The following is a 22,609-nucleotide window of genomic DNA, read 5'->3' as shown; positions in this document are numbered from 1 at the left end:
CAGAATCGTTTCATACGCGTATGTCTTTGTCAAAGCCACATGCAGATTACACATTTTGTATGTAAAGTTGCGTAAGATTTCAAAGCTTCTGGAAGCATTATTGCCAAAAACGTTTTTGTATCATCCACTGTCCAGCTTCCGTAAGGAAGAGAATTTCATTAGAACTTAGATACTTGAGGCGTTCATATCTCTCTCTCTCTCTCTCTCTCTCTCCATCGCATAGCACTTTGATTTTTAAAGTAACGTAACGATTTCGTATTGAATGGTCACTTGTAACCTGAGAATTTCATATTTGATGTGTCTTAGAGTTTATTTAGTGTTATATAGTGTTTTTTTGTGGAATCTAAACAAATATTGTTTCGTAACGGCGCCTGGTTTTGTGAAAGTGAATTTTTTTGAAGGAAGAAGTTGGTATACCAAGGTAAAGTGTGTTATATTTTTATTAGTTTCAACTAATATCTAAAAACTAATAACTGATAGGAAAAGTGGTTAACTGATAACTAATAACAGATGGTTACGAAGGTTTGGTAAAAACTAATGGTTGCAATATTTTGAGTGAAAAGATTTACTCTTTTACAAATTGCAAATTTTTGTGTTTTGTGTTTGATTCATTTTTGTGCATTTGTTCAGTTTCTTGTTGAAGTGTGCCTTTTTATATTGATACTGTCCACATTTTTCTGTATTTTCATTTGCATTCACAATTTAATTGACTTAGTTATTTTCATTGCTTAATCATTGCACATTTAATTAAATTTAACACTCGTGAATTAATTTGCATTTACTTAGAATTCTTTTCAAGTTTTATTATTGTTTAGCACTTACTTGTGAATTAATTTCAAAGTTTCAATTATTGCCTGACACTTTTGAATTTTGATTGAATTAATTTTCTTGAATTTTGTGATAAATTAATTTTGATTTAATTTTACTTAATTGATTCAAGAATTAATCAAACTTTACTTTGTTTTCAAGTAACAGTAATTTTCCCTGATATTGTGAATTTCACTTACAAATTTTGAGTTTGATAATAAATTTTTGTATTTAAAATTTTTATAAGTGTTTTCTTTATCTTACATCAGTATATTTGCATTTGATTATATTGATGTTAGGTAGAAGCATACAGTGGTAATTAATCTGTTTTCCTTCAATATACTTGGAGTGACTTAGAACCAGGGAAGTACTTAGACTTCTGAATTCAGGGAAATACTTAGACTTTTAAAGTTGTTGATGGAGTGATGCCCTTTGATTAATTTAATTACTTACAAGATTACCTCACACCTGTTTTGATGAACTTAGTCTGATTTTCTGCAATACTGGTAAGTTGTTAAGGGATCACTGTTGCCTTTAGAGTATTCAGTTGTTTAGTACCTATGATGGGGGTTCAGGTTTCTGGCTTTTGTGAGATATCAGTAAGTGCAGTAACCAGATCTTTAGCCACTTTCCCCCCAAGTAATTAATGGTAACCAGATACTTGGCACTTCGTAACATGTATAATATATATATATATACTATATATATATAATATATATATATACATATATATATATTACATATGTATATATGTATATTATATATATATATATATATATATATATATATATATATATTATATATATATATATATATATATATGTGTGTGTGTGTGTGTGTGTGTGTGTGTGTGTAAATATAAGATAGTAAATAGACAAGCCAATGAAACTGGTTTTAAATTAGGCCGATGAACTTTCACAACACATTGTATAACTTTTTTATTTCTTTTTGCAGGTCTAGTGTGTTGGTGCCGTGGATTTTTTTAAGGTCTATTGCACGTCTAGTGTGTTGCTACCGTCGACTACAACACAGTGGGCACAACTGCAAATGCCCAAGTCAGTCAACGTATAGGCTACCCCTTAGGGGGTATCGCCGTCAGTACACCTCGCTCCTAACTCTTACTATCTACTTTAATAATAAATAAACCTTTCACTCGTTTATTTCCCAGTTCTTCTACGATTACCTCCCCATTTGCCCCATCAATGGCTGCCTTAAGGTCTACAGAAGCCCTACATCTGCCCTTGTTATTGTTTATAGTACTTCTTTAACTACTTTATTAACACAATTCGTTGTAGTTCCATTTTTTTTTATAAAACCAAACAAGTTATCCGATAGCTGTCCTCCAATTTAAAACCAATTCTTTCCATTAATTTGCAAAAGCACGATGTTAGCTATAGGCCGATGCTCAACATTACTTGGTAGGAACTGTAATCAATAAAGCTATCCTCCACTTTACAGGTAATCTGCCATTCGCATAGGACTAACTAATCAAATCCATTAGACCATCAACCATTGCAATCAAACAATTATGTTACTCCATCCATCCCTGGGGCAGTAGACTTAACTCGCTTGATAGCACACAACAATTCATTTTTTTGTAACTACTCTTGCATTATTTACCTCATTCCATACACCACCTAGAGATTTTACAGAAATATCTTAAACACCAGTCATTCTATTCTCTCTTGCTACTGCTCCTGTTTCTAACGTTCCTCCAGGTATTTGGGTCATAGTTTCCCACAGTTACCTTACTAGACCTCATCTTTTCACTCCCGAGCCGAACCTACTACATTAGCTCTGCTGGCGCCATCCATTACCGTTATGTACCGTTTCCATGTACCCGAGGTTTCCAGTTCTTCCTTTTTCTGCTTACTCGTAAATTCAAAGCCTTCAAATGCGTCAATACTATAATCCCTCACACCCTTGGCGTTATTTGAAGCCGTTCGAAAAGTATCATCTCTCAGAAGCTCACTTGCCTCGTCAAACCAAGCTTACAAAGGCATCAATCCCACATTGGGTAGTTGTTTTCGTGTGTTCTCGTTCGGGTTTGATGTTAAACGGGTAAGCATGTCTAAAAAAATGAGGAAAACTGAATTTGAGAGTAAGTTGGGGCTGTATTATAAAAAAATTTCGGGAGTTCCCTGACAGTACGTCATATTTTAAGTTTCTGTTGTACACGGTGACAACCTAAATGTTGCAAAGCCAGTTTTTATACACAATCATTTTTGTTGTACTCTTACATACCTGTGGCATCGTTGTAGGCTATCGATGAATTTCTAAGCATAGCTTTACAAGCCTGTAGGCCGCCAGGCTGTGGAAAATTGAAAGAGGCCAAGTAAACTGCTGTAAAAGGTAGGATATCTGCATTAGCGAGTGACCAGGTAATTTTTTCAGGGAGAAGTACTAGACTGTGAAGTGATGTTTTTTGCACCGCTCACAGGATTTTATGATTTTCGAAAAAATGGGTACATTTTTAAGAATGAGGAAGTTTCTAAATGATACGGTGATCAAGATAGTAATCACTAATTTAGGATATGTGTATATCGGCTTTCAATATAATCAATAAAATTAGGATGTCATGATAAAGAGTTTAGTTCATGATAATATAGTGAGAACGAATTGGTAAGGATTGGTTAATACTTTTATCAAATAATGGCAAATTTCTCTCTCTCTCTCTCTCTCTCTCTCCTCTCTCTCTCTCTCTCTCCTCTCTCTCTCTATAAATCTTTGCACTGTAGGAAAATCTGCCTTCAGAATAAATAAAATAACTTTTATCTGGGATATTGCATAACTGAAGTACTACTACATAGAAATAGTGTGATCTACAAGCATCGCTTAGCAATCAAACAATAAGAGGTGATTATCCCAGCCTGCAAGAAAAGTAGTAACGATTCGCATTTGTTTTCGTTCATTAGTCTTCCTGGAATCCTTCCTTCACAGACTGTCCTTTCGCTCTCCGTTTGGAGTTATCAGGATCGCCTCCTACTCCCCTCCTCCTCCTTCCTCCTCTTTCGCCCTTGGGGACGACGCCCCCTCCTCAATCATGGATCCTCTCGTCTCCGGCAACAGCGGGCACAGGATTGCCGACAGGGCAGACAACAATGCGAACAATGCCAAAGGTGCCCAGACAATCAACGCACCCTGAAATGCAAAATTTAGTTTCACGAAATCCAAGAAAAAAGGTAAGTCTCCCTGACATTTGGACTTATATAATAAAGAAAACGACAAACTTCACTTTTAAAGAAAACATACAAAAATGAAGCTCTGACTCACCAAGATATCGTTAATGTAGGGCGACATCATGCTGCCTACGCGACCGACGACGCTAGACTGCCCCACGGCCAGCGACCTCAGCCGAGTCGGAAAAAGTTCAGCCGTGTACAAGTAACAGATGACGAACGCGGCTGAGATAGCGACCCTGCCCGTCATCGCGAACATCATCAGCAAGCCGAAAGGTACTGTAATTGAATTGTGGGTGTTACTGGCAAGTAGATTGGTACTATAAGATTGTGAATGTTATTAAGAAACCAGAAGGCACTGTGATTCAATTATTGATGTCACTGACCTGTAATTTAATTGTGGATGTTACTGGCAAGTAGATTGGCACTGTAATTAATTGCGAATGTTTTTAAGAAAACAGAAGGCACTGTGATTCATTATTGATGTCACTGTAATTAATCCCAGATGTTATTGATAAATGAAAGTTACTGTAATCAATTACGGAGGTTATTGGCATACTGAAAGCGACTGTAATTAATTAACAACGTTATTGGCAAACTGTAAGGCAGAATAATTGATTACATATAATTCAAGAGAGCTAATCGGTCTCATATGCGTTGCAGAACTAACACACGATTATTTTCGTTAATTTTCTAGTGACCATCTAACACTTCATAAGCGGAATAGAATGGCATAGAGAATTTAGGCCATAGGCCAAGCAATGGGACCTATGAGGTCATTCAGTGCTGAAATGGATATTGACAATAAAGTGCTTTGAAAGATGTAACAAGGAGGAAAACCTCAAAGCAGTTGCACTATGAATCAGTTGTTACGAAGAGGTTGGAAAGCAAGATGAAAGAAAAATAATACGAACGGAGGTACAGTAAAAGGAATGAAAGGAGTTGAGGCTGGGGGCTATTGGGACGCTGCGAAGAATCTTGAGCAATGACTACAGTACATCGCACAAGGTGCACTGACGGGCTACACCTCATGGAGTGAAAAGTGGACTTGATTGCGATTAGATCACTCAATTTATCTTACATTAAACTCAGGACATTTGAATGAATTATTTCCCAAAGATTCAGTAACGTTTTAGAAAGTGACTCCAATGTACCAACATCAGAAGTATTAGTCGACCTTTAATAACAAATCGGTCAATAGTTAAAGCAAAGATTCATTGCAATTCTTTGCAAAGAATCAAACTAATGCTTTGTTTCTCCATTACCTTCATCCATAGAGGCTACAAGGAGAGCCACGACGCAGGTAGCCACGCCGGACATCCAGTAACAGATGGCTAAACTGAGTCTCCTGCCGACGTACACCATCAGGACCCACGAAATCGGGTAACAAGGAAATTCGGCCAAGCTCCCAAGGGCTACGTACAGGTAAGGGTCGGCGCTGGAAGGCGGAGAAAGAAGGCATTGTAAATTGAAAACATAAAGATATACTTATTTTTTCAAATCAGAAAATAAAACCTGACTGGATTATAAACGAAAAATTAACTTTAGGCCAATGGCCTAGCGCTCACATTTTTCCCTACCTCCCACGAGAACTTGAAAATGTGTGGGTCTCCTTTAGAAGACAGATCAATTTCTCCTTTGCTTGTGCTTGTCTAAGTCTCAAAAAATTTTCCAATCCTTACCTGAGGTTGCCTGCATTCAAGGAGACGCCATAGTACACCAGACTAACGGCGAACCAGCAGAAGTAGCAATTCAGAATCTTCGCTCTGTGTTCTTGCTTCAGAATCAGGATGAAATATTCCTTCAGATTCCTGACGATGTGTCGAAATGACGCCTCTCCGCTATTAGATTCACTCTGGCAAAGCAGGGTATAATATATATATATATATATATATATAAGTATAGTATATAGTAGGTTCACATCAACCAGTCCCTTACGATGTTCCTGATTGGCTGTTGATAAGCCAATCACAGGGCTGAAAACTCTCAGTCTCGAGAGAGAGTTCACAAATTGGTAGGATCTATGTTCCACCTCTCATGAGGTATACGTCTTTCAGGAGAGGTGGAACATACATCTCTATGTGAACTCTAGAGAGAGACAGAGTTTGCAGCCCTGCGATTGGCTTATCAACAGCCAATCAGGGGTGTCCTAAGGAACTGGCCTAGACGTCAAATGCACGTTGATGTCAATCTTCTATAGTACTACATGTGAACGCAGACACACATTTCTTATATATACACATACTCATAGATATGTTACAGTAAATATGTGAAATCAGGGATTACATGAAATCCACAGGGAATTATGTGAAACGACCAATTCGCTCATGAACATTTCATCCCTGAGGGATATAGTACTAAACACGGAGAAACAGTGGTTCATCTAAACTATACTCTGTTTTTTTCCATCTGTCCATCCGCCCGTGGTGTTTGCGCATGGTAACACTGCGTCCCGGGCTTTAAATAATATCCTGTTTCGAATCTTATCGGTGTAATTCGCATACAGTAAATTATTAAAACACTTTTCAGTTGCAAATGTACACCTAGATATTCTTTTATTTACCTAAACTTACACAAAGCGTAACTATTTACAGCCTGGGACACAGTGTTACCATGCGAAAACACCACAGGCGGATGGACAGAGTATAGTTTAGCACTAGCCCAGGGAGGATCAAATGACTATAATATATGTCTCAAGCAAAGTCTTTTCCAAATTGAGAAACGGGAATGATGTTTTGTCTTCAGTGCTGTACTTTAAGATTAAGAAAACTCAAACCACTTGAAGCAAAGACTAGACGTTATCGATTCCACGACACTGGAAGAAAACGCTTCAGATTAGAGTATCAGCTTTCATGCCATAATTCTTATTCCTTTACACTGGTAGCTACCATGTGTGCAGCATCTTACCGGAGTGGCCATCTTCTTCAAGGAAATGACAACTGCCTTTGAGGGCGGAAAGGCTCGGCCGTTTAATTTGGCGATCCTCGAGAGTATCTCCTCGGCTTCTTCGTATCGACCTTGAGAGATCAGCCAGCGCGGTGATTCCACTATGAACCTGTGAATGGAATCTGCTTTATTCCGGACAAACTCAGAAAATAAAACAAGTTCATTTCGTTACCATACCTCTACTGTGCATGAATTGACGACCATTTATGTTGGTCTTTATAATCAGTCAAGTAGACACTGGCTTTTTATAACACATCTATAAAATTATTATAAGCTATGTATTAACAGATGAAAATGTAAACCACCTTTTTAGATTCAAATTTCAGAAACATCTATAGATTCTAAAAAAAAAATGTAAGCCACCTTTTTAGATTTAAATTTACAAAGTTTTCCTTTGTGAATCTACCGTCAGCAAAGAACCGCTACCGCTAGGCCTATATATACTGAAAAATGCTTCAGATGTGAAGGATATCGATGGATTAAGAAGAGAATAAGGAGTCATTAAAGTTTCATTGACACTAAATACTGAATGCGCTTACAACACGTCTCACCAGTAATACGTAACGAGTAAAAGAATCATTGGGGCTGAAAAAGCCACCTGCATCCACCGCCAAGGTCTGACGAGATAGGCGATGCCGGGCACTGCCAGAAACCCGAACGACCATGTCATACCGCCGATGGAGCCTACGATTGAGCGCTGTCTGTGAGAAGAGATCTCCAACGCTGGAAAAGATTGGAATGGAAGATCAAACTTAGGCCAATATCCATACATTAGGATCAACGAGGCTATTCAGTTGACGAAAGGGAAAATGAGAGTAGAATAGGTTTGAAAGGTGTGAAATGAGTGAGTTGCACTACGAAACAGTTGGCTAGGGGCCGAATGGATGCTGCAAAGAAATTTAAGTAGTATTATTATGTGCTACCCTACTACTCAACTATTCATACAAAATCTGGTCAGCAAATTCTTGATAATCTCGAAAACTGGGATGGAGAAGATCCTGATAGTTTCTACCCTTTGTTTTTTCAAAACAAAATTGTATTATGATATGTCTCCCAAGATTACTAGATATATATATATATATATATATATATATATATATATATATATATATTTATAGTCTAAATCCCTCGCTAATCCACTGAACTCAAGCTAACTGAACAGATTGATGAACCAGACTTTTCCTAGGCCTATAGTCCACCTCCGCTATAGGCCTAGGATAAAATCCCTCATAGTCGGAACTTACTGTACACGAAGCATCCTGTATAACAACCCATGCAGAAGAAATTGACTGCAATTCTGAGGAGAACGTAAAAGGAATACCAAGGAGAAACAGCCGCTCCCAAGGCACACACGAAACACAGAACTAAGCAGACAAGCGTGATGGGTCTACGGCCATATCTGCAATGATGCCAGATAACGCGAGTTTAAAAAGAAGGTAGAAATGTCTCCAGTATTTCAACCATTTAAGCTGTTATTATATATATATATATATATATATATATATATATATATATATATATATATATATATATGGTTTATTAGTTCTCACTTGGCCATGAAGTATGGAAATGTCAGATCTCCAAGGAGGTTGCCAAACTGAGATGCAGACTGGGTTGTTGAGTAGAGAGCTCTTTTCTCGCACACCAGATCCCACTGGAGGACGATAGAGAAGAATGTGCACTTTTAAATAACTGGAAATGGTAGATTATTCAGTAACTGGTCTACATTTATAAAGTTACGAATCTCTCAAAGATTCAGAGGTCCGTTATAATGTATATACGACTGAAGGTTAAATGTATTTGATGCGTTGCGAATAGAAAATTCTGACCTGGAACTGTCTTGATTTAACTTTTCATTTGCATGCTTTAAGCATTCACAAAGCACAAAGAGTTGGAACATGCATCCATAATTCGTCGTCCCTCATTCTTCCGATGTTTGGCATGCACATCGAATTCATAAACTCAGGAGCAGTGGACTTGTATAATAAATAAACGCACTAAATTCAAGTCATCTTTACAATCTAATAAGAAGGTGAACAATACAGCTACTTTTAGAGGACTTTTGCTATCAACACCCGTCAACTTGTAACATTTAGACGACGTGAAAGTTTCTAACCATATATTGCAGGTTTAAGGAGTGTAAAATAAAACGGGTTTGTCAAAATAACTTAACAAGAGAAGGTAATAACTTTTTTTTTTTTTTTTTTTTTTTTTAGTACGACTACTAATAATGATGTCTTTAGTACTACTACTAACAATGGTGTCCTTAGTACTACTGTTAACATTGGTGTCCTTAGAACTACTAGTACTAATGATGATGTCCTTAGAACTACTAGTACTAATGATGATGTCCTTAGTACATCTTCGAATAATGTCAAGAAAGATACCAATACAAGCCGAAGAACGTTGCTCACTAACTCCTTCAAGCCACTTTACCTCGGCAACGAGCGTCAGGCTGTAATGGCTGACGTTGAAATCTCGAGCCTGGCAGGAAATGGGGCTTCCGTCCCCGATGGAGATCGAACCCCGGCTTTCCATAGCCGCTTCGTAGCCGAGTTCGACGGCTTTCGTGTAGTTGTAGTTGTAGAATTTGCAGTTCCTCTCGCGTGTGTCGTTGCTGTGAAAAGGAAAAGTCAAGGAGGGTATTCCAAAGATTTATACACTGAACACTACTAATGGAATTACTACTGACTGCTAAAGGGAAACTCTTTTACTGACCTTGAGAGAGGAATGGCGAGATCTCTGATCTGTTGCTGCGTCCAGTTGGCCTCTGTCAGTGGAGCAATGTGGCACCAGTGCGCAGGCGTTTCGCCTAGGAACTGGTAGGTGACTGACTGAAGTGGTAGCATGAAAAAAGCTGAAAGAAATGCGAAGGATTCTGTCAGGAGAATAATGGCGGACTCTTTCTTACTTTCTTTAACCTTCAAAGACAGTCAACAGACCATGAACCCAAAGATAATCAACTCGTGTAAAGATATGCAAAACCGAGACATCATTTGCATGCTTTCATTAATGTATATAAATCTGAGCCACTTTCTCATGAACCGAACTAGAGACATTCGATGTATAAATGAATATTTACCCATGAGACCAAGTGCTAATGACGTCATGTTCCACCATCCATTAGGGTTAACTATTTCTATCAAGTCTTCTAGTTCAGAGACTCCAGCTACTCCATCTTGTTCATCTAACTGGAACGTTTCGGGTGTTCCATGTTTCCCTTGGTACGCCAGATCTGTGGGAGCCAGTTGTACCTTCGTCTTCCTTTGATTAACAGCATTCTTTGAGCGAATATCGTCTTCCATATTCGGTGCTCTGAAAGTGGTATAAATAATGGTTTCGTGATTTTTTTCTAGTCTCAGTAATGTTTCTAGCCAATAGATATAGTAGTACTTGAGTATCCCGATGTGGACAATAAGTGCCTATACAAAATTCAAGGCGCGTTCACTTACACACACACACACACACACACACACACACACACACACACACAGAGTTTAGACATGTTGGTTATGGAAAACAATTTTGCACATTGGAAAATATGGTAGGATCAAAGGTTATTTTAAAGTTTTTTTTTCTCTCTCTAATTACCATATGGCTACTGTTGCACTAGTTAATTTTGCACCTTTGGTTCAAAATGCAAAATTACGCAAATCCTCTGATTACGTCTTGTTTCCATGGTTATTTGAAAAAAAAAAATCATATCACAACAGAAAATAAGAGACACTAATCTTTTTTTTCTCTGAGGATTAATCTTAAATAAATGACACTACTTCTGATACTACGTACATTTTTTTCCCCCGTTAACCCCGCTAACTATCACACCGATAAAGGAAGCCTCACTGTCGATTTAGTCTAGAGTTGAAAACATTACGTAAAATTTTTTTTCTGTTAATTCCCGAATGCTATCACTCAGTATTTATCAAACATATATAATCACTTATTTAACAGACCGGTCCAACGTTTCCTATAACTCTCTGATATTAGCAAGTTCTGGTCGAAAAAAAAAAAAAAAAAAAAAGTGAATGGGGATAGCGGTTGAAGTTGTAGCGTACGGCGTACGATAACTGGAATTGTCGGGTAGCTAAAACACTTAGTTTGATTTTGTTTTTTTCACTCCTTGATTAATCAAAGAAGAGAAGATTGTTTCCTTCACTCTTTCGTACAATGCCTGACTTTGTTTTCCTTCTATGGTATTAATCTGAATAGATAATTTTGAGTAAATATACATTACGCGTCACTTCTGTCGCAGCAGATCGACAAATAAAGGCCACTAAATCTGCTAAGAAAATCACAGAGACAGCGTTCTTCTTACAACGCGTTAGCCTCTCCTTCAAATTCGATACCAACGACGCTTCATACAGAGTGAGAACACTCTTCCAACAAAATTGTATGAAAGTGTCGTAGATTGGCGAAAGGACTGGCCTTGTAAAGCATATTAGAACGTCATTAACATGGAGCGGTGGTGATCTCCTTGCCGAGCGTGTGACATCGGTGGGAGCCATGTTGAATGTCTTAGTGCAGCATGATAGTACTAAACCTTTTGTTGTTTCCATTAGGTTGCTTTTTCCTTCCCCTTATGGAGAATTATATATATAATTAAATATATATATATATATATATATATATATATATATATATATATATATATATATATATATATATATATATATATATATATATATATATATATATATATATTCTTCGAAAGCAAGTTGTACTTAGAGAAAAGTTCAAATGATATACAACCTTACCAGTTGAATAATATGAAGGCATAGGTCTAGCCTAAGTTACCAAATCAACTTGTTCCCTTTGTCCTATGGACTTGAAATTTTGCATGGTCACTCAAATTCCGGTGGCAATACAACCTTAGATGATCAGTAGGTTAGCAGTGACCTTAATGACCCTACAGTGACCTCTTCCAGTATCTCAGGATTTGTATATGAAACTTAAGATTTTTTTCAACTTCCTTGGCCGGGTGTTCACGTTCAGTTTTAAAGACTGTCAGTTCATCGGAACTGGCGTTAAAACTTATGCGTAGACGATAGGTTGAGGGCGAAATCAGGCCACTCACAGAACGGATGAAATTACATCAAGTTCTTCCGACTGACTGACAGGTAAGTGATCGCATTTGTGTGGACGGGTAAAGCCCACCACTGACGTTCAGTAACTTCAGTTATGCCTACACAGTTGGACTGTCCGGCTAACTGAACGTTTGTGGCGCCGAACGGTCATGGGTGTACTAAAAGGTAATATCCTTGTCTGACGGTGAATACCCTTACGAACATTTATCGCAAATGTAACCCCCCTATATCTATGGGCATCTCAAGTCATTTCTTCGATTCGTATGACCTTTGATACGAGCGAGAAATCACAACCTGCGAGAGTCGATCATTCCGAAACTTCATCATACATCTGGCAATAAATCGTCAGTTGCAAGAACATTCTCCCAAATTTAAACTTTAAGGGTTATAATACTTTCCATGTATGTCTACACGAACCTTCGCCCGCTCTGGAAGCCGATACACTACCGACCCCAACCAACTGACTTAGTGTAAATGAAACTGTGAAATTGTCATAGTCAGTGGGTCCCGGTGAAAAACCGTTATACAGAAATACTTTTAAAAGTGATTCTGGTGACGTCATATCCTAGCCAACTTTCCATGATGTGCCGTGGGATATATTTTTGATAAGTTGAAAATGATATACCCAAAGAGATTTCTAAAAGCAGGCTTGCCTTGGTCTTCTTATATATATTTAGACAAGCTATATCTCTCTTTGAAATAATCACAATATATTAGAATAAATCATTTAAAAAGGTCAGTGATGTGCGCTCGTATGGTTCTGTTACGTCCAACAATTGGGCAAAAAAATATGGAGAAGAATGCAAAGTAGTTACACCTGAGAATTACGTATCAACCTCCATTCTGACCTTCCCAAACCTTGACTACCACCAACAAACCAAACAGCCCCCTCCCCTTCTCCCCCACCGCAACCCCCAGCCGGATAATGACATTTTTTTCTTCTTTTAATGAGAGGGATGGTGCGGGGGCGGGGTGGGGGGTGGGTGGACGGAGACATCATTGTTGTCAGACAATACAGCCTTGTATACGTATGTGGTGGCCTGGAATATGTCTTGGATAATTTTCTCGTCACTGTTGGTCACGTATTGCCCGGAGGGCTCTCTCCTGCAGATGTCGAAGGTTGGTTATGTTACATTTATATATATCCATTGACGATTAAGTCGACAATAGTATACTTACCACACCCCGTGGGTAGTTGATCCAATGTCAGGAATATTAGTCATACATATTCACATATTTGTATGCATGGTTATGTACGTGCACAGTCCAGACAGTAATGAATGTCTATCAGTCAGGAATCATGAGAGAATTGGTAATCATACTTTGCTAAGAATTTATGTGTGCATTTCCTAACGACGGTTTTCAGAAACAATTTCTGGGTGGTATTTTAAGCCAACGGCAGGGTTGCGTCGTACCGCAGATGATAAGAAATTCAGCGGAAAAGTAAATCCACAATATGTCTGTTTGGTCTTGTTATTTAAAACACAAATTTTCGTATTTTGAATAACAAGATCCAACAGACATACTATTGTGGATTTACTTTTCCATTTAATTGACTTATGTGATTATGAGTTTTCTTTGAAAGAGATTTAATGTTGGAAGTTAAAAAAAAATATAAAGGAGTGACACTGAGGAAAACAGCAGAATGTCTAGTAACACTGAGGAAAAAGCAGGAGCCTGGTAAACAAAAAGCCAGAATGTCCAGTAATACTGGAGAAAACATCAGAAGTCCAGTAAGCACAACAGAATGTCTAGGAACACTGAGGAAAGCAACAGGTGGCAAGAAAGCAATATAGAATCATAGAAAGTCGAATAACGCTGTGGTAAACGACAGAAGCCTGTAAGCACAAGGTTACAGAATGTCAAGTAACATTTATTAACATTGTCTTAGTTTCGCAGTCTCGTCGCCTCTGTGCCTAGCAGTGCGTAGCTAATACACTCTCATACTTCAATATTCTTTGAGCTCTCCCTCTCTCTCTCTCTCTCTCTCTCTCTCTCTCTCTCTCTCTCTCTCTCTCTCTCTCTCTCTTTCAACGCTCTCAGTATATCTAAAGGTTTTCTTTTGTTCATATATTCTTTGAACATCTGCATTCTCGTTTATCACTAGGAGAGGTTACATTTATGTGCATAAATACATCTCAGATTTGATGCATCTTTTTTCAAAATATATGATATATATACTATATGTGTGTGTGCCCGCGCGCGCGCTTATGATGACATTCCTGCGGTTTTTTTCACGACTGTTCAAAATTCTTTTGTGCATTTACTATCAACTGACCCTTAACAGCGTAATACAGCTCCAGGTTTGTGCATTTTTTATCACACTGCTCTATACTACCCGTTTCACATACATAAATCATCATCCACACATTGCGAAATAATAATAATTTCTTCATGAAAGAGCTCATTCGAAAAAACAGAGGAGACCTTCACAAGCACAAAAGACAGAAGTAAGTAACATTAGGAAAGCGCACTGTGCTGCTCTTGCAGGTGATACGTGATGTCCCTCTGTTGATCGAACAACTTTCTGAAGGCACTTGGATGGGTATGTCACTATTTTCGCTTGCAAGGACGCCACTGACTTACCATGTGTGCCTTGTCTGTCGCTAGTAATCTATAGGATTCGACGGAAACGCTGTTTAACAGAACAGAGAAGGCCTGACAAGCGGTTGAGACTGGACGCAACACTTCTCTCTGGAGTTACCCAGCCGAGGTCGTCCTCAAGGATTGGATGACTAAAGGGTCTTCCGATAGCAATCCCTAAATACGAAGGATTCTCTAAACTCACGTGTGCAGTTGCTGCTTGCAAGATTTGGTCTTGATGTTTCTTGAATGTTAAAATATGCCTCCCTGCTCATTGTCAAGAATGACAATTGCTACCTTGTTTTGTGTCTCTGGTTTTCTTTAATGTCCAGGTAGTGCTTTCTTTTCGAGAATGTCAAGAATGACCATTTCTTCCTCTTTCTGCCTCTCTGTGGTGTCAGGGCAGAGTTTGGAACAGTGTTGTAATCTTCGCGTTCTTCTGTAGTCGATAATAAATAGAATTCTCCCTGGTGCCACTTAGATATTGCTACACAAAAAGTTGACATAATAATACACCGATGCACACAATAGGAGAAACGAGTTTTTGTGTTCTGAATCTCGAATTCCACGTCAGATATCGCGATACACTACAGGCAGTAATTTTGTGTGAGGGTAATATAATTATCTGCCAAAGGTGCTTATTTTACTATATTATTCTTTATTGGTTTTTATCTTTGTATTTTTTTTTTCATCCAGTTCATCTGTATGTTACTACGGTTCTCGTCCATTTACTCTTTTTATAACTTCTTGTAATTTATCTATGCTTACTTATTTCCGTTCCATTCCGAAGAAGCTTGCTTACAAGATTAATAATAAAATAATAATAATATAATAATAAAATAATAATAATAATAATAAATCAAAAATAATAATGATAATAATAATGATAATAATAATAATAATTAATAATAATAATAATAATAATAATAATAATAATAATAATACAAAAAGACAAGAGTAAGGGAAATATAGCCAGTAACTACAGGCCTATCACCTGCCTACCAATAATGTGGAAGTTACTAACAGGTATCATCAGTGAAAGGCTATACAGCTACCTAGAGGAGACAAACACCATCCCCCACCAACAGAAAGGCTGCAGAAGGAAGTGTAGGGGCACAAAAGACCAGCTCCTGATAGACAAAATGGTAATGAAGAACAGTAGGAGAAGGAAAACCAACCTAAGCATGGCATGGATAGACTATAAGAAAGCCTTCGACATGATACCACACACATGGCTAATAGAATGCCTGAAAATATATGGGGCTGAGGAAAACACCATCAGCTTCCTCAAAAATACAACGCGCAACTGGAATACAATACTTACAAGCTCTGGAATAAGACTAGCAGAGGTTAATATCAGGAGAGGGATTTTCCAGGGAGACTCACTGTCCCCACTACTCTTCGTAGTAGCCATGATTCCCATGACAAAAGTACTACAGAAGATGGATGCCGGGTACCAACTCAAGAAAAGAGGCAACAGAATTAACCATCCGATATTCATGGACGACATCAAGCTGTATGGTAAGAGCATTAAGGAAGTAGATACCCTAATCCAGACTGTAAGGATTGTATCTGGGGACATCAGGATGGAGTTTGGAATAGAAAAATGCGCCTTAGTCAACATACAAAAGGGCAAAGTAACAAGAACTGAAAGGATAAAGCTACCAGATGGGAGCAACATCAAACACATAGATGAGACAGGATACAAATACCTGGGAATAATGGAAGGAGGGGATATAAAACACCAAGAGATGAAGGACACGATCAGGAAAGAATATATGCAGAGACTCAAGGCGATACTCAAGTCAAAACTCAACGCCGGAAATATGATAAAAGCCATAAACACATGGGGAGTGCCAGTAATCAGATACAGTGCAGGAATAGTGGAATGGACGAAGGCAGAACTCCGTAGCATAGATCAGAAAACCAGGAAACATATGACAATACACAAAGCTCTACACCCAAGAGCAAATACGGACAGACTATACATAACACGAAAGGAAGGAGGGAGAGGACTACTAAGTATAGAGGACTGCGTCAACATCGAGAAACAGAGCACTGGGGCAATATCTGAAAACCAGTGAAGACGAGTGGCTAAAGAGTGCATGGGAAGAAGGACTAATAAAAGTAGACGAAGACCCACAAATATACAGACAGGAGAATGACAAACAGAACAGAGGACTGGCACAACAAACCAATGCACGGACAATACATGAGACAGACTAAAGAACTAGCCAGCGATGACACATGGCAATGGCTACAGAGGGGAGAGCTAAAGAAGGAAACTGAAGGAATGATAACAGCGGCACAAGATCAGGCCCTAAGAACCAGATATGTTCAAAGAACGATTGACGGAAATAACATCTCTCCCATATGTAGGAAGTGCAATGCGAAAAATGAAACCATAAACCACATAGCAAGCGAACGTCCGGCACTTGCACAGAACCAGTACAAAAAGAGGCATGATTCAGTGGCAAAAGCCCTCCACTGGAGCCTGTGCAAGAAACATCAGCTACATTGCAGTAATAAGTGGTACGAGCACCAATCTGAAGGAGTGATAGAAAACGATCAGGCAAAGATCCTCTGGGAATATGGTATCAGAACAGATAGGGTGATACGTGCAAATAGACCAGACGTGACGTTGATTGACAAAATCAAGAGGAAAGTATCACTCATTGATGTCGCAATACCATGGGACACCAGAGTTGAAGAGAAAGAGAGGGAAAAAATGGATAAGTATCAAGATCTGAAAATAGAAATAAGAAGGATATGGGATATGCCAGTGGAAATCGTACCCATAATCATAGGAGCACTAGGCACGATCCCAAGATCCCTGAAAAGGAATCTAGAAAAACTAGAGGCTGAAGTAGCTCCAGGACTCATGCAGAAGAGTGTGATCCTAGAAACGGCACACATAGTAAGAAAAATGATGGACTCCTAAGGAGGCAGGATGCAACCCGGAACCCCACACTATAAATACCACCCAGTCGAATTGGAGGACTGTGATAGAGCAAAAAAAATAAAATAAATAAATAAAATAATAATAATAATATTTACTATAATGGGCGTTATGTCTGTCCGTCCGTCTGTCATTCAATCACGGCCAAACGGCTGGTCCGATGGGCGTGAAACTTGGCAGGGTTACAGTGGGGACCCCTAAGATGGTTTATAATGGGGTTTCATCCTACCTCCCCCCCCCGGCCCACATTGGCCCCCTAATGGGTGATATTATGTCTCCGTCCCTTTCAATAATAATAATAACAAGATACTAATAAACTTTTATGTTATAACATGCAACAGGGCAAGAATAAAGTTCTGTGTCATTACATGCAAGTAATGGAAAATATTTGCTAACTACTGCACCATCGTCTTCAAGATCACATATTCCCTAATTCGTGAAATACCTAATTCCCATATTCCCTGTAACAAATATATAAGTATACATCATTTTGACATACGTAACGGACATGTTCTCTGTCAGAGGACTATAAGAATAATTGTTTGTAGTTAGTCTTCCATTATCTCTTGAGATTTAGGAACATTGCAACCGGGACTTGTCATACTCTTCGTATTGACAAATCTTTTTGAAGACAGTTCTTTCCAAAGTGAACCGAGCAAGTTCTCTCTCAGAACTTTTCGTTCATAGAATGGTAAATAAGACATCATTCAAGTTCCTGCAAGGATTCTGTAACATTGGTTTTGTCCTTGTATTCTGAGATATGTTTATAGACGTAAGTCTTCCTCGTCCGGGTAACGGTCTGGTTCAATTTTTTACTGTAACACTGTAATGTGTAAAGAAAAAAAATCGGTCATTAGGCTTAAAAGAATGTAATTCTAGTTGAAATAGATGGTATATAGCTACAAATATGAGAATCCTGAACCTAAAAAGTGCGGTTTTAAAATGAAATTTAAGATTAGGGTCTGCTCTGTCTAAAAAAAAACTGGTTTACACTAAAACCATCACCAGTTACGTGGAAATTCTTTTAATTTTTCCCTGAAGATACTATCAAAGTACGTAATTATATATGAGAATAAACATTTAACTTTAGTCAGTCATTAAAAAAGTTTTCTTTAATTATATTCAATTACGTTTTCTCAACATTTTAGCATATACTAAAGTAAATTTGATCGAGCGTTGCGTCTTTAATTACTGTGAATATCGGAATCCTTACGATTTTTTTTTTACTCATTTTTGTTAGTTTAGTTTTTTTCTGGGACACGGATAGGTCAGGGCACGGTACCCTAAGTAAGGTTAGGAAGGCAAGTTCTACACGCAACCTTCATTTTTATTTTCCGATTACCTATTTGGAAATCAACACAGTTTGATACTTATTTTACTGGGCGGTACACACGATACTTTTCACCTGACTGATACTCTATCTTGCCCTGGGTCATAAGTGTGAAAATCAATCAATTTGTCAGGAAAAGTAACATTATACTGAAATTTAAAGATGTCTACATAGTCCATATCTTATCATTCTCATTTTATTTAGTTATCCTGAAATAGATTTCAATTGTTTCTCCTGGAAATAATAATCTTCTGTTTGTTATTTAAACATATATTACATATATAGTATAAGTTTCGTAAAATATGAAGGTGTTTCAAGTAATAATGTTGGATTTAGGACCCTTATTTTAAGTCCTGAATTATGTGTTACTCAACTTTCTTGCAGAAAGTGGGAACACTCATATGTATACACATTACTTGTCTGAGAAATTTATTAGTTATTCGTGTAATTGTTATAAGAATGATGCTCGCATAATGTCTAGATTACTTCACATTTCGCGGTGTCTGCTCTCGGATGTTTCTGGCAGCCAGATGTACGATAAGGCTGGAAAGTTGTTCCCGCCAGTCTCCACTTTTGTTATTTTGATGGATTGCAGTGCTGTAAACAACCATTTCGCGTATTTTAAGTGGCATTTCGAGTGAATTAAGAACGAAACTTTACAAAGATTGCGCGGCCTATACCGAAATACGACAATTTCGTTACCAGGCTAACCAATCATACGCCTATAGAATTATGGCTTATCGACCTTCCTGAGAGTTCCTCTGAATTTGTTTATTAATTTCCCGGCCGCGAACGTCATGGGAGCTTTGCATCGGATGTGATTTAAGTATCGTGTTGATAATGCCCTTACATATAGGTTTCGGGAGTTAAGTCTTAGCTTTGTTGTTTAATTAACTAAAAAATAATTGATTCCGGTGTGGTAAAGTTATAAAGAATTCTGTTGGTTACGTTTGAAAGCATCAGTAAGAATAACTAACCACGGTGGTCCCGGCGAAATTGCTTAAATGCAGGGTGTCCATAAAGTCCTAGTACCACTACAAGTATTTATTGATCATAATGGTACTGGAAATTTATGGACACTGTGGATCCTGAAAGTATGGGGCATCAACCCAGAACATTAAACGTCGCTGGAGGGACGCTAGGGCTGGTGTCTACCTAAATACGGCAGAAGGGAGGAGGACGCTGTTCGACAAATACCTGGGGAATAATCATCTCTTCCACCGAAAATAAATACCCTGTTGACGAAGCCCTGTTTCACGTATTCGTACTTGGTGTCGCCGCCCTCTACCTACCTCCTGTTTCCCCCGCTGAGCACAAATTTGAAGCCTCCCAATAATATGGTAAGTTTATTGATTTAATATATAGATTAAAAAGGTAAATGTTCCTTGGTTGAGGGTAAGAGCAAATATAACAGTAAAGTGGTCTTTTTTTACTTGAGACTATTTTACCTGTGTTCACTCTTCTCTTCAGAGTAGAACCTGATTTCAGTTCATGGTTATGCATTTCTATTTTGCTCTGCAAGACCCCCATGAATATTTTATGCGACTTATCTGTTATAGCGCTTTGCCCCAAGAACCTTCACCGTGTGGTATTGCATGTTTAGTGCGAGTGTTTTTTTTTTTTTTCTTGGTTAAACCAGCTGTTCTGTGTTATCTAGGCATTCTGCCAATTCCTTTGTAAGAGTGGAATTTTGTATATATATATATATATATATATATATATATATATATATATATATATATATATATATATATATATACATATATATATATTATATATATATTATATGTCTATATATATATATATATATAATATATATATATATTATATATGATATATATATATGATATATATAATATATTATATATATATGAAAAAACACTGAGAATACCACTACTGTTATACCATCTGGCCCTGGTGCTGGATTTGTTTGGATTTTCTTTTAAAATTGTAGTTATCTCATCGATGCGCTTAATGTAACGTACGCAGTTCATTCAGTCATAGTCCGTATATAATTTTGAGGAAAGGCTTTGAAAACCAAATCGTGTGGCTATATATCTTATAATTTGTGCATCTCCAGTAGATTATACCATGACAATATCAATTCAGCTGCAAATAACATACATGTCACCAAATTAATCTCATTGCAAATTCAAAACATACCGATTAGGCTATAGGACACTGAGTGGTCTAGCTGATCCAGTCTTGCCCGCTTGTTGATCCACCCTTCGAAAAAGTACTTTAACACGTCCTGACACCGGAGATGGGCACCAGTCATGAGTCATCAGTGGTGGGAACAACACCTCAAAACCTCTACTCTCCTTTCGAAGTAAGCAAAAGTACTTTTTCGGAGGGTGGATCAACAAGCGGGCAAGACTGGATCAGCTAGTCCACTCGGTTGTTTCCCTATTCTGTATGTCTATACTCGGTTTTTTTCCATCTGTCCACCCGCCTTTGGTGTTTGCGTATGGTAACACTGCGTCCCGGGCTTTAGATTTACATTCGGCTTACATTCAACAATAATAACAATATCCTATTTCGAATATTAACGGTGTAATTCGCATACAGTAAATTATTAAAACACTTTTCAATTGCAAATGTACACCCAGATATCCTTTTATTTACCTAAAACCTACAATTAGCGTAACTATTTAAAGTCCGGGACGCAGTGTTACCATACGCAAACACCTCAGGCGGGTGGACACATGAAAAAAAAAAAGGGTATAGTTTTCATTAATTATTCTGACTTTTCCATCTTTGCAAGCTTAAACATCTTGATATTACACATTCTTGCGAACGTAAACCTCGACGTTAGCAAGAGCAAAAGCATCATTCATAGCGCTGACTCGCTGCACGGAGACGAAGCGTCCACAGACCCCTTGGGTGTTGTTGAAGAACACGAGAGCAGGCTTCCCACTGAGGCTTGATGGGTAATATCCCACTAATTCCCACTGGCTCAGAATCCCGTCCGTTCTCAACTCTGGACCAGCTCGAACCTGGAAAAATGAGAGGGCAATCAGACTAAGAGCCTCGTGTTTGTCTCTTTTTTAAGTACATTGACTCGATATAGAGGCTAAATCAGGTGGCCTTTTACAACTTTAGCAACCAGTGCGGTGACAGTAACCTCTTGACAGTCTTATAACTTTGCTTTCTATTGATTTGACGTCGCTTCCACCGTCGAGGTTGCCTACTGATTGCAAATGCTAAAACGTCCCATTTTCTTGCGCGTAAATTCACCACGAAGTGACCACATGACGTCTTTTGAACCCTAGGGTTGGTAAATCATGACTAACAACCACCATTAATATTCAAAGTCATCGGACACATAAAGAAACCTGCAAAGCTTTCTATGCCTCCCGAACCTCGTCAAGGTAATTCACATACCTATGTCATCCACCGTTTCATACCACATATTCACCTAAATTGCTCAGTCAGAACCACGGTGCGAAATATATTCGGCTTGACAAAGCAAATTCGATGTACTCATACCAACACTTATATAAAACTTTTCTCAGTACTTTTATAAAAAAAAAACTTTTGTACAACTTAGCTGGTGGTCATCTGGTGAATCTGGGCTGTTTGAGTCCTCTTCACGTGTGCCTGTATCATAATTTCAATAATTCTGCCAAATAGTTTAGTTTGTTTTTTGGGCCATTAAAATAGCCGGGTCAAAATAGAATCTAGTCTAGGGAATGTGTAGTGTCTGTAAAAACCCCATTTT

The 22,609-nt window shown here is 38.1% G+C and overlaps 2 protein-coding genes across 3 annotated transcripts in view; both read right to left on the bottom strand.

The window, feature by feature from the left end:
- Positions 1-3,529: 3,529 nt before the first annotated feature.
- LOC135214624 (organic cation transporter protein-like) lies at positions 3,530-14,729 on the bottom strand. 2 transcript variants are annotated; one of them, XM_064248957.1, is made up of 12 exons: positions 14,603-14,729; positions 10,015-10,247; positions 9,651-9,789; positions 9,369-9,549; positions 8,483-8,586; positions 8,177-8,331; positions 7,484-7,655; positions 6,894-7,041; positions 5,669-5,841; positions 5,252-5,424; positions 4,081-4,265; positions 3,530-3,948 (listed from the first exon to the last, which is right to left on the bottom strand). In XM_064248957.1, exons 2-12 carry the CDS (start codon positions 10,235-10,237, stop codon positions 3,790-3,792), a joined length of 1,812 nt encoding a protein of 603 aa, XP_064105027.1. In that variant the 5' UTR covers positions 10,238-10,247; positions 14,603-14,729; the 3' UTR covers positions 3,530-3,789. The 2 variants fall into 2 exon arrangements, with proteins under 2 accessions (XP_064105027.1, XP_064105028.1); XM_064248958.1 differs by lacking the exon at positions 4,081-4,265.
- A 6,374-nt stretch (positions 14,730-21,103) lies between these two features.
- LOC135214623 (uncharacterized) overlaps positions 21,104-22,609 on the bottom strand; it is a 14,736-nt gene continuing 13,230 nt past the window's right edge. The window contains exon 4 of the mRNA XM_064248956.1: positions 21,104-21,884. Within this exon, the coding sequence (XP_064105026.1) occupies positions 21,669-21,884 (216 nt within the window). The 3' untranslated portion in view covers positions 21,104-21,668. The remainder of the gene's footprint in view (positions 21,885-22,609) is intronic.

Source organism: Macrobrachium nipponense, chromosome 46 (assembly GCF_015104395.2).
Source record: "Macrobrachium nipponense isolate FS-2020 chromosome 46, ASM1510439v2, whole genome shotgun sequence".
Taxonomy (NCBI): domain Eukaryota; kingdom Metazoa; phylum Arthropoda; class Malacostraca; order Decapoda; family Palaemonidae; genus Macrobrachium; species Macrobrachium nipponense.
The sequence above is the reverse complement of the archived record's forward strand: the minus strand, read 5'-3'. Positions and strand labels throughout refer to the sequence as shown.

Coding starts and splice junctions, on each gene's coding strand:
- LOC135214624 (XM_064248957.1), bottom strand. CDS start 10,237: ATGGAAGACGATATTCGCTCAAAGAATGCTGTTAATCAAAGGAAGACG. Junction 8,587..9,368: donor GCCTGACGCTCGTTGCCGAG/GTAAAGTGGCTT, acceptor ATCGTCCTCCAG/TGGGATCTGGTGTGCGAGAA. Junction 5,842..6,893: donor TGAAGAAGATGGCCACTCCG/GTAAGATGCTGC, acceptor CTGCTTTGCCAG/AGTGAATCTAATAGCGGAGA.